The sequence below is a fragment of the Pungitius pungitius genome, chromosome 11, assembly GCF_949316345.1.
Source record: "Pungitius pungitius chromosome 11, fPunPun2.1, whole genome shotgun sequence".
In the NCBI taxonomy this organism is placed as follows: Eukaryota; Metazoa; Chordata; class Actinopteri; order Perciformes; family Gasterosteidae; genus Pungitius; species Pungitius pungitius.
In genome coordinates, this window is record NC_084910.1 from 9,466,012 (window position 1) to 9,479,219 (window position 13,208).

General features: G+C 38.3%; 1 protein-coding gene across 1 annotated transcript; it reads left to right on the top strand.

The window, feature by feature from the left end:
• Positions 1-1,608: 1,608 nt before the first annotated feature.
• LOC119198223 (secretagogin-like) lies at positions 1,609-12,993 on the top strand. The gene is made up of 11 exons (XM_037455170.2): positions 1,609-1,763; positions 1,995-2,065; positions 3,803-3,895; positions 5,902-5,991; positions 6,657-6,713; positions 6,920-6,997; positions 8,107-8,162; positions 8,506-8,551; positions 8,674-8,733; positions 10,407-10,475; positions 10,910-12,993. The coding sequence occupies exons 1-11, from the start codon at positions 1,694-1,696 to the stop codon at positions 11,039-11,041; spliced, it is 822 nt and encodes a 273-aa protein (XP_037311067.1). The 5' UTR covers positions 1,609-1,693; the 3' UTR covers positions 11,042-12,993.
• Positions 12,994-13,208: the final 215 nt, after the last annotated feature.

Sequence of the window (13,208 nt, forward strand, 5' to 3'; positions counted from 1 at the left end):
CTACTGCTAGTATGATCACAAACATACATGCACAAAGGTGCAGAAAGACACAAATAAGTATTTGTTCCACTTCTTTCCAATGTACAAAGAATTGAAAAACACAAACAAGGACACAATTCAAACCTGAATAACAATAGTTGTATTCATATAGGAATCCATGTATTTATTAATGATTTATTGGTTCAACCTTTCATAATCATGTTCAACCCACAGAGACTGGGCCAAAATATACTGGTAGTGTATTTGAAACATGCACTACACGTATCCAACAGCAGAGGTCATCATAGAGTTTGCGATGCATTGAATGAATGAACCTTTTTCCGATACAATTGGCTGGAAAGCTTCACTGGTTCAGAAAGCTTCACTTTGCCATCACTATTGCTTTGTTCATCCAATACTGCTGTCAGGGGCTGTGCTGCTAGTGCAGGTCGGAAGCAGGACTAAAATGCAGGGTCTTCAAAGTATCCAAAAGAATGCTATTTATTCCAAACAAAGGCAGGAGACATGCACCAACGACGGGTAGACATAGATAATGACGCAACAGGCGCACACAGGGCTTAAATACACTAGGGAGGTGCAGGTGATTGGGCACAGGTGGAAACAATCAGGCAATCACAGGACAAGGCAGGAAGTGAAGCAAACCCAGGGACACAAGAGACGTGAAACTACAAAATAAAACAGGAAACAGAACCATGAACCGTGACAGAACCCCCCCCCCCCCCCCCTCAAGGACCGAATTCCAGACGGTCCTAAAGAAACACCAACCAAACACGGGACTTCAAACAGCAGCTGTTTGTATAAAAAAATTGAGAAGAAATTGGATTTATTACAATCAGCCATCAGGGCTGCAGACACATCTTTAAAGGGTTCTTTCTTTCACTAACTATTAGAATATGCTCTTAATCCTTTTGGTTAGTGTTTTCTCTGTACTCCTGTGCCCTCTAGTGGTGGAGGTCTGCTACAACATCCTGATGCAGTAAAGCTCCAAATAAGGACCATAATGATTTGTTAAATGATTTAAATGTCTTTAATAAAATACTTCGGCAGGATTTCCTCTCCGCTCTATTTGCTACTCCACGTCCAGTTTATAGATGATCCCTGCCATAACGTCTGTATGAAGCCCTTTTCTTGAGCGCAGAGGTTTACTGCTGGACCCAGCCTCATGACCCAGAAATAGGCACCACTGAAAGTGAATTAATAAAAATCAACAAAGTTAAAAGACAACAAAGCCTACAATATTAGGTATAGATGGAGGGTCAATTTGGTGTTTTTCTCAATGGTAATCAATCATCACCTTTAACACTTTAAATCCTTTGTTAGCCTTATGAGAGTTAAGTGCTTTGAATTGGAAAACTTGTTTTAAAAATGATTCATCTAAGTGCTCTAGGACTTAAAATAAGCTACTACATTCTATACTCTGCTGCTGTGTGATGACGACCAGTCTTGAATAAAGGAGCTTGTCATTTTTATTTTATTTTCAGTGCAACAATACATCCACCAGATGGCAAATGCACTGCAAAAGTGCCAAAAGCATTCTCTCTCTCTCTCACGCACGCGCACGCGCACGCGCACACACACACACACACACACAGGAGGAGGAGGAGTTTTTCAGAAAGAGCTTGTGTCAACCAAGTCGACGAGGGCTCAGTGCCACACAGTTTGTCACCTCTTGGTGTTAACCTTCTTCATTAAAATGGACAATGCTTTTGATAACCTGGATGCAGCTGGTTTCCTGGAAATCTGGCAACACTTTGATGCAGATGGTGAAGACAGTGTTTTTTCTCTATCTACCTTATACAGAAAAAGTGCACTCCTTCAAAATGTATCTTCTGTTGTTACTAGACATTAGAGAGAAAAATACTTGTTTTGTGTTTGAGTGCATGAGTAAAGGAAGTAACTTAAGAATCATTCTATTTTAATTTTGAGGAAAAATGTGATTTGCTCTACTAGATCTATAATATTAAGGACTTTTATGGCACTTTTCTATTTGACAGATAACGGTTACATCGAGGGCAATGAGCTAGATGACTTTTTTCGTCACATGATGAAGAGACTGGGTCCGGAGGTAAGTCAACTTTGTTTGGCTTTATTTTGCCATAACTTGTGATGAAAGCTGTCTAGTATAGTGTTTACACTGCGTGATGCTATGAACAAACCATCAGACAGACAAACACATACAGTAAGCAAATACTAATGATGAATACAATTGTAAATAATGTTCGTTAAACCACTGTTTTCAAGATACAATGACATTTTCCATTTAGTGGTAATTCATTCAGATGAGTTTAATGTTCTGCTGTTTAGGTTTATTTTTCAATTTTAGACACCATTTGTCGACATTGAATCCTAAAACCCCTCAGAGGAAATACACTTGGTTTTTGATGATCTCTGCTGTGTGGGAAGCTGAAGCTCTTGCCTTGATGGGTGGGGTGACTGTAACGACGTAGAGCACAACACAATTAAAGAGCTCTGGTCAATGTCATGGGAGATGCTCCTGACCAGTTATAATGGAAAACCGAATGGGCGTACAACTGTTGGCACACATCCCGCTGTGTGCTTGCGTGTGTGTTTGGTTCAGATACTAATTGGGTTGTACTAAAACAAACAGATCACCGACCACACGCCACTTTGTCTTTCTGATGTTTGCTTTCCAGCATTAATGCCCTGTGAAAGGCACTGCTGTCAGTCAGTCTATTTTATTGTATTCAGCCATATTTGTGTCTACATTTCCTCTAAGGCAACATGTACAGTACAGTGAATACGGATTTGAGAGTGGTGCAGTATACATCTAATATCAGTATCAGTTATTGCATGAACACAATATTTTGTCATGTGGTTTGCATATTGTCAGTAGTGACATTAAGTCAAAATATAATTCATGCTTCAAAAACATCTGCCTAGCAACAACAAAACTGGTGCCGGACGTGATGAAAAGCTGATGCAGAAGCTCTTCTCTAACGAGCAAGCATTAGGCCCCTGCTAGTCTGGACTCAGTGGGCTCTGTACTGCATGCGATGTAGATAATAGATAATAGGTTTCCTTAGTTACAGTACGTTGATGGGGGTGTTTGCAAAGAAAGATTGAAAGATTAGCTCCTAAATATTCTGTGGGGAAACTTTATTCGCAGAAAAATATTCCTATATAACTTCAGCTCTGGCTGAGAAAGAAACTGTTTAGCACAGAAAACGGAAATGTGATTCTTAACTCAGATAAGCATGCAAAAAACCACAACTCAGTCGATCCTGAGCTACAATACATTTTGAGGTTCATCTAGCTTCACGAGTCAGTGTGTGGTCGACTGATGAGAATGTTTAGATTAGAGCTTTCATATATTTCAGAGGTATTTGCAGGAAGTTGCTTTTCGCAGCCAAGTCTTTGACTAACGGTAAACGCCTAGATAAAGCATGACACTGTGTTTTTAGAAATGTGTGTTTGTTAAGGCATGGAGGTCTGTCTGTCAAAGGGACCGGGTAGATCTAGGACATGTACAGTGAGCTACATAAATGCTTCACAAAGTATCAAATGGGTTGAGAGAAACGAGTCAGAGGAATGACATCCAAGAAGTATCCATGGTGACATTGCTTAAAATAACTGTGACTCAGCCAGTTCTTCAACACAATGCTTTTCAGTATCCTTGTAAAAATTAATGTCATCATTCAAGTTCATTTTTTCCTTATGACTGTAGTTAAATAAACTGTATTCCATTTTACTCTTCATATATTTTATCATCAATATGTGTGCAGTTTAATCACCATTTTTAGGTAGAAAATCATTTGTTTTTCAAGCTGTTGTGTCTATTCAGGAGAACGTGACAGATGAGAGAGTTCAGAATCTGAAACAACGGTTTATGTCCGCCTATGATGTCACAGCTGACGGGAAACTACAGATTCAGGAGGTAAAATGTTCATTTTCTCTAGCTTAAATCCTCTCTCATTTACCTGAAAATTATTTCCTTCATACAGTATTTTGGTTACTTTAAGTAAAGGTGAATCACAGAAACAAAAATGGTCCTTCATATTTATGGTTCATACAGAGTGACAGCAATAGGACATTAAGCACTTTCAAGTGTCTCACTACACAAGTCACCTTCCTCAAAACACCTCTCTTTCTCTCGGTTACCAGCTGCACAAAATGTAACCTTCTCACTGCGACTTCCTCTTTATTCTGTTACGACTATACAAAATCTTTTTCCTCTTCACTGTCTCTCAAGCAGACTTATCGATTCCACTGAGTGCCCCTTTCATTAGCTTGACATGCATGAAGAGAAAGCCAGGGGAGAGCATTTACCTTATTTAAATACATATCTACTGTGTATAATGTATACACAGCATGCACCACATGTGAAAGACACATTTATCAGAAAAAGTCATTATAGATTCTGAGACTCTTTCAATAAATCAAACTTGACTGACATTTAAACATGCTGCATAAAAAGGCCACTGCTTTCTCAGCCTCCACTCTGAGTAACTGAGGCAGCTCCTGGCACAGCAGCAGTAATTCAACTGAACATGCAGCCACTTAGGCCAATTACTTAATGCATTGCACCCCTGATGTTTGGGCTTTATCTTATGAAGCTGAAAAAAAATCAATACATCCCTTCCACATGTTTATTCAAGATTCAAGCTATTTATTTCCATGTGTACAGTCAAAAAGTCGTATATTGCAATATTTTACACACATGATTACAATAGCACACTGAGAAGAGAAAATTAAATATATACAAAATAATTAGGCAACAATGGGATGGTGAACTGGTAAACTACTCACTTTCCACTATTAGTGCAGGGTGAGCAAATGTCCAGTATAATGTGAATATGTTGTGACATATTTATTTAATTGGGTTGTTCCTAAAATGGGATCAACACTCTTACTTAAACAATTACACTTCAGTAGATTGAGACTTGATAAAATGAAGGTTTCAACATGTCATCCAGGATTTACCATTCATACATTTACAACACTGCAGTACTGCACAGTATGCTCTATGTATCAGCTACTTTATGTGTACCATTCTGTTCACAAAGAACACTTGAACTTTCTGTATTTATATATTTTTCAATAGACTTTTTCAACAATATTTTGATTAATTTATTCATAACTTCAACACGTCCATGCCCATAGCTCCACACTAATATTCCTCCTTCCTCCTGTAACATCCAGAGGGCATCTGCTCAAAATGGGCATAACATCAGCATTATCTCTTTTGCACCATGAACATGTGAAACCTAAATAAAAATTCTCCTGTCCATGGTCCAACCCCTATGACATCACTTCCGATGTCATCCAGTGCGAACATAGAGGAAATGTCCTTCATCCTGGCAAGGATGGTGGCCATGATGAGCAGCAAACAAAGATATCAATGAAATGCTCAATGGAAGGAAATGTGAGCAAAAATGCTGCATTCTCACCCACTTAGTACCACCAAGAAATGTCTGAAAACATCCAACACTGACATAATTATTTGATTAAGTGAGTTAATCGACGTCTCTTTCTGAACAGCTTTACTGGAGTTGCACATCACTGATGGTGCACTGCGATTATCTGACCAAGCGGTTCTTTGTAAACCCAATGGCCGCAATATCATCTTGAACAGTAATTAGATTATATGGGGGCCAGTTTAATCTGCTAATGGAGGATACTACTCAAGTTCAAATGGAGAGGTGCCAGGAGAAGCTTCCTTTGTAGGGTTGTTATAGTGCTAAAGCAGTAAAATAGTTTCATTAGATCTATTTGTTCTACAGAAAATGTATACAATAAAAACTGACCTCTGATCTGAGTGTAATTACATGATTGAACATTTAGAAGTTTCTATGTATGATTTTAAACTTGGACATATTGATGAAAAGTTTAACATTATCAAATGACTGCTCTCTGCTGTGACCTCTGACCTCTGTCTTCCAGTTGGCCAATATGATCCTTCCTGAAGATGAGAACTTCCTGTTAATCTTCCGTAGAGAAGCTCCTCTGGATAACAGTGTAGACTTCATGAAGGTAAGGTCACTAAGTAAATCAAAAGATGTCACATAACAACATTAGCAATTTTCCATATTATGCTGTCCTCTCTACAGAGGAGACAGGCCAATCCATAAATAATATATCAAATACACTGTCAATGCCATAAAAACTAAAGAAAGGTTAGGCAGTGGACTAACACATACACAAAGTGACTTTTCATTGTTTGACTGGAGACCAGTGTTGAGTGTTCAACAATGCTACAAAACTGCTTATTCTCTGATACATACACATGAGCCATAAGACCAAAAATGTACATAGGTGCCACATTTTTGGGCTTGAAAGGTGTAAACATTTTAGTTGAGTTTCGATTTGTTCGGTTATTCTAAGCAGTTAACGGCAACTAGGAAATAGATCAAGAGATGCACTGTAAGAATATTACAATGGAAAATGCAATACATTTTTCTCTACAACTAGATCCAGTAGATCTATGACTTGGACAATCTCAGGAGTATGACTTCTAGCCTGACAGGAACCAGTGCAGGGTCAGTTATACTCGTGAGAGTTACGTTTTACAAATCCAACAGACTATCACCACTAGCTATAGAGAGGCTATTTATGTTATTGCATTATTTCCACCTAGTTCAAATTCACCTGTGCACTTGTCAACATTTGCCAATTTTGCCCGGCCCTCCCCCCTGCAGATATGGAGGAAGTACGATGTTGACTGCAGCGGCTATATATCAGCTCTGGAGCTCAAGGTGGGTCGTACACACGACAGGAGACCAATTACAAAACAGAGAATGAGTGTAACCCTCAGGCACTATTTCCTGTTGTGACATTCACACTTACAGATGTTTGTCCTCTCCCTTTACTACACGATAAAGAAGCATTTTTTGTGATAGCCATTCACCTATTGCACATGATTATTTATCTTTCTGATTATTTGATCAACTTTTGTTCTTAGGCTTTCTTGAAAGATCTGTTCCAAAAGCATCTGAAGGAAGTGTCATCTGATAAGCTGGGGGAGTACACGGACACAATGGTAATCATACTACATTCCCCACCTAGTTTCTCTCTGTGTTGTCTGGCTTTGAAACAGTTGTACCAGGAGGCACGTAACAACGGCGTTTGGCGAGGAATAATCCTTTCTGCGGTACAACCCGGCTTCGCTCAGTTTACTTTTAAGAGCCCTCAAGCTGATGTTTACACCGTGTAGACTTGACATCATGTCCACGATTACAGCGTATGAGTGGCCCTCGTTAAAATATTGAACGCAATGATGCAGTACGTCTGGTGTTTCCGTCTGGTCCGCGTCCTTTAAAAACTATAAACACGTAAAGCAAAACCGCGTTAAGCTGTTCATGTTTTTGCCACAAAACGGGCAAAACATCCATGTTCGGACAGTCACCATAAACGTCTTTGTCGCCATAAACTGCACAACCAATGACAATTCAAAAACACCGTGCTCAACACTTCCGTCACTTCCGGTATGTGGTACATTCCCTTTCCGTGAAGATTCTGTCATTTGTAAATTTGTTTCGGGATTGGGAAAAGTGTTTAGCTTCTTGTTAATTTGTTTGCTAAAATGTAAATTTGTTTTCTAAAATGTAAATGTGTTTTATAAAATGTTAATTTGTTTTACAAAATGTTAATTTGTTTTACAAAATGTTAATTTGTCTCGAGCTTTGTAAAAGTGTTTCATTCTTTGTAATGTTGCTTTGCACTTCAGGGCCACCGTAGTTTCTAACAGTGACTTCGTTGAAAATTAAAATGCGTATGCAACATCTTACCTCAAAACATCCTTTTTGATGTTAATTTTCACATAACGCTGTTTAAAAGCTGTATAAAACTGACAAGACTTAAGTGGTTACACCTGCTCTTATAAAATGAAAAAGGAGGATTTTATGTGCCGCTTCTGCTGTCAAAATACAGTGAGGCAGAAGGCAGCTTGCATTATGTATTTACAGTACCTTTCTCCCCAAGTAGCTATAATTCCCACCATTCTGTTTCAATTTGTTTCAATTGGGAGGAGATTGGTTCGAATGATAGGTTGGCTCTAGAGTCACAGGTGGTGTGAAGAAATAACCACTCAGAGATGTACATTTGCTGAATTCCTTTTTGTCTTCTTCAGTACATCTTCTTTTTTTGCAGATGAAAATCTTCGACAAAAACAAGGATGGCTGTTTGGATTTGAATGACTTGGCCAGGTACTTTTGAAAGAGCTTGCATTTCACAAATGTTGGATCGTTGGATCGGCACAGATACAAGCTTATGAATATAAAACATCTTTAAAATCTAAAATGTTCCTTTTTTTTAAAGAAAACATTTAACATTAATATTTTAATGCTATAAAAACTTTATGTATTAAGTGTGTAATGGGCCTTGGTGTAGGTGGGGAGACATGACAGCATACATCTGCATACTTGGGCTGGGTCAATGAGCAAAAAAATAAATAAAACACACAATGCACCAATCTATATTAATACTTTTAAAGAACATTCTCTTTGATAACTTGACTGCTCTGGAAATATGTATTTCTTCTTCAATTAGGATCTTGGCCTTACAGGAGAATTTCCTGCTTCAGTTCCAAATGGATGTAAGTTTAATCTTTATGTTCATATTTTATATTTGACAGATAAAATTACAAAGTTTAACAGTTAACATAGAGTTATATTATTTTATTCTTCTCTCCATACATATAATCTTGGTTACCCAAAGGCCTGCAGCAAAGAGGAGAGAAAGAAAGACTTTGAGAAGATCTTTGACCATTATGATGTTGTAAGTACAGTAAAAGCGCTTTGTAAGAAAACGGTGATGACTTCTACTCATTGAAGGAAACCATGCGATAATGCGGAAAATGAAAACACCAGGCTTCTGACCTGAAGGTTGAGGGTTTGAATCCATTCATATTGAGGAGAACGGAAAGGATCACCTTCCACTTATTCCTACATGAGGCACCTAGTGCCACCAAAGCATCCCAATAGCTGTTTAAAGGTCATTAAAGGACAATACTCCTCCATAGCACAAGGGAAGTCAATGGTGATTCTTGTTATGACAACACACCCTCAAATGTGCTTGGCGTGTGGGGGTCCCGAAGAGGGCAGCAACAGTGAATCCAAATAGCTTCATTGCTTCTATAATGAAATATGATCAAATAAAGCACCCATTAGATTGTCAACTCACTCTCTGGGCTGATGAGTTAACACCCTCAGACTCATTCAGAGTACATCTCCAGACTAGATATCCTTTGTCAGGATTCACCAGAGGTGTGGACTCGAGTCATGTGACTTGGACTCGAGTCAGACTCGAGTCATGAATTTGATGACTTCAGACTCGACTCGACAAAACGTACAAAGACTTGCAACTCGACTTGGACTTTAACATCAATGACTCGTGACTTCACTTGGACTCAAGCCTTTTGACTCAAGACTTCCCATGAAAACTGGGGGAAAACATTTTCACACGGCCGCGCCGCTCTGTTTATCTGCATCTGTCAAAAAAATGTGCGCCACCTGTATGCAGAGAGCGCGCGCTGCCTGCAGGACATCCAATCACTGCAGTCCATTTTACCGTATCAACGAGACAGCTCGTTCATGCTTACAAAAATCTGGATTTTTTAACCCGGATTCAGACTCCGATGGAAATCCTCGCCAACATTATGTCAACGTCCGTTTTAAAGTACTATAACACAATCACAGCCGATCCACCATTACCCTTCCCTACGTAGTCTAGATCTGTGAGGCAGCGCACCATCACCCAGGGTTCCCCGTCCCCACTATAATAAGAGGACCTGAAATGACTCGAAACTAAAATGGTAAGACTTAGGACTCGACTTGAGACTTGTCGGCTTTGACTTTTGACTCGACTTGGGACTTGCCTCATCTTTGACTCGACTTGACTCGGGACTCGAGGGCAACGACTTGAGACTTACTTGTGACTTGCATAACAATGACTTTGTCCCACCTCTGGGATTTACTAATAGGCGTTGCTTATTCTGTGAAATAACCTTGCCTAAATTGTCTTTGTCAAGTAGTGCATGTACCAGGTCTAATGGCTTGTGTGATACATTTTTCTTCGGCATATACTTGCTTTGGTGTTTTGAGAAGCATTAGTTGACTGTTGACTGTGACCCTAGGACACTTGGGTGTCCTAGGGTCACAGTCAACTAATAGTTGGTTATGTTTCACAGTGGCTTCCTTTAGAAAAAAAACACAGAAAGTTGCAGATTTCAGCTTTAAAGAGCTTAACTCTTATGTTTTGTGGTCCGTGGACATTACAAATACATTCAATGTATGCTGGAAAGTGAACCGAAGGAATACGCCCAGGAAAGAAAGACTAACGGATGACGGAATAATGGCTGTCCGATGAGAATTTGATTAAGTAATCTGCACTTCTCCTTTCTGTTTTTTTCTCCTCCATTCTCTTTATCTGTTTCTTTCCATCCTGTTCAGAGTAAGACAGGAGCACTGGAGGGTCCTGAAGTGGACGGCTTTGTCAAAGACATGATGGAGCTGGTCAGGGTAGGACATGACACAATATGCTTCCTGATGGACTGATATTTAAGAGTTTTTTACATTAAATACAAGTGTTGTAATATGTATCTATATATTAGTCAAGAAAATAAACTCATAAATCATCATTAAAATGAAATAAAATAAAAATAGTTATCGGTTGCATCACTATAACGTTCTATCTTACTTCATCAACTTTACATAATATGTACCGTCACAATTCTTGGGTGTTATTTGAGTATTGCGATTCAATATTACAATGCAACATTTTGCTAATTTAGTCAATGAAAGAAATTTGAATCACACATTTCTCTTAAGGGATACGATAAAAAATGTTTTACTTTGTTTTTATTTAGTCAAATATATCAGTCATCAGTTAGATGATGTAAGCTTAATGCCTTTCCACTCGCCTTCTCCCTTTTTTTCTCTTCGGTCGTCTCCAGCCCAATCTCACGAGTCCCGAGCTAGACAAGTTGAAAGTCATCCTGCTAGGTCACTGTGACGTCAACAAGGACGGAAAGATCCAGAAAAATGAGCTGGCTCTGTGTCTGGGAGTTAAACCTAAACTTAGTTAAGAGTGCTGTAATATTATTAGATACATGGAACTGATTGCATGTGTTTTGAATCAGAACGGTTTAATTACTAGCTTTTTAAGGTTGATGTTCATAATCAGTTCAGCCTTGAAATGATAAACACAATCTGATAATGGGGAAGAAAAAATGTATATATCAACGCTTCTTCTGCATGAAAAAAGAAACAAAAGAGATGACAATGTCTTCTAGGCAAAATTGACTGTGTTGTGGTGTATGAATCAAAGTTTTTCATTGTTTGGTACTGGTATTTGTTAGCATACTGTTTCTTTAGCTATCTGCATGTTTCTGTGCCAAAGTAGAGTGAATAAATTAATACACTATGTTTTAATGTAATTACAATGCATTGCAGAGGAAATAAAGCAATGAGCATAATAATTCAGATTTTTTGTTTTTTCCTTGCTAAAATTAATCATATAAACTTCAGTCAAAATGTAAACTTACATTATTAGATTTACAATGTAATATACTTTTATATATTGGACCCATTGTCACAGATAGTTGATCCAGCCAGTTGAGTCAATATCCAATATCGGTAAATTGCAAAAATCTTTTAAAATTAACAATTTTAATTTTAATTATAAATGTTTATACAAAGTCTTAAACATTTGCCATATGTGTGACTTGCAGAAATGCTGTAGCAAAATAATTATCTAAATTAACCAATACTCTTCACTCTATGACATATTTATGCTAAAGATAATTCAGGACATTGATGAGTCATTATATGAAGAGTATTCTTCATATACGTTACCAAACACTATAATACAACATTATAGTAATGTTAACATCTTGTAAAGAAAAACTGTTCTAAGGTACACATCTTCCCATCTTTCCCAACAGACACAAGGTCACTGCGACACTATTTATGTTTGCTCCAACAAGCTGACAAAACAAGTCAGAGCTGGAAATCAAACAGCGGCTCAGTAAATGGGTAGAAACCATTCCAGCCATTAAAAGGAAGCTAATGGTGCGGACCTAAAAGCTTTGCTCTACCTCAAACCCCTGATTGCCTGTTCAAGTTGTCTCTAACTCTGTCTGTGTGTGCTTATTGAACAAAGAGACACGACTACAAACCTTAAACTGTAGACTTTAGATAGTGTGTTCATCAACAGTAAACAGATACTTGTGTGTAAGTGTTTTGTGTGTATTGTACTTTATAGTGAAGGGCTTATGATTGTGTATCTGTGCTGCTGCAAAACAAATTTAGGCTGAAAGCCTCGCTCCCCAGTCCACCCTCATGACAGGCCTCACATCACCCTGGGAAGGGGAACGTTTTTTGTTGTGCATAGATTATATATACATTAGGGCCGGGACTTTGGCGCGTTAATTGTGATTAATTAATTACAATATGAATTAAGATTAATTAATACACATAAAAATAATGCATTACACATTTTTTACGCATTTTTACACTTTTTTTTGCACCGCGGAACGTTTCCCACTGGATGAGTTTCGGGGGGACCGATTATACTGGAGCACCAACTAGCGTTCATGACTTCAAACAACAACAAACCACAGTGAACAGGAACGAAGAAGCTGACGAGACTGTGTCGGGTGGCCCCGTGAATGGGAAATCTTATTATAATAAACACACGGATGGAAGCGTCGATAAGAGCGTGGTTGTGTGCAAGCTACGCAACAAGGAATTCACATCGAGCCTTAAGTATCACCTCAACGCAAAACAATTAGCAGCTAGCGTGGACGTTAGCCCCACTCCGGGTACAAGGACCCACACCCAACCCACACTGCACCAGATGACTGGTTTGAGGACCAGGGTAACTAAGACCACGTCTGAAAAAATAACCAATGTTCTGAATGTACTTGAAAGTATTGGTCTACTTAAAAAACATAGTTTACAGAAGGTCTACTTACCTATAGGCTACCTGAATTTCTGAAAGTACTATATTTCTAAATATGCTATTGCTACACTGGAATTGGTTGAATAAAAATAAAAATCCATGTGAAAAAAATGACTTCTCACTGTTCTCAGGTCATATATTTGTATGTATAATATATGCGATTAATTTCGATTAATTAATTACAAAGCCTCTAATTAATTAGATTAATATTTTTAATCGAGTCCCGGCCCTAATATATATTTATATATATATATACTGTATATTGTCAAAGTAGAGTTAAAGCAAAGTTG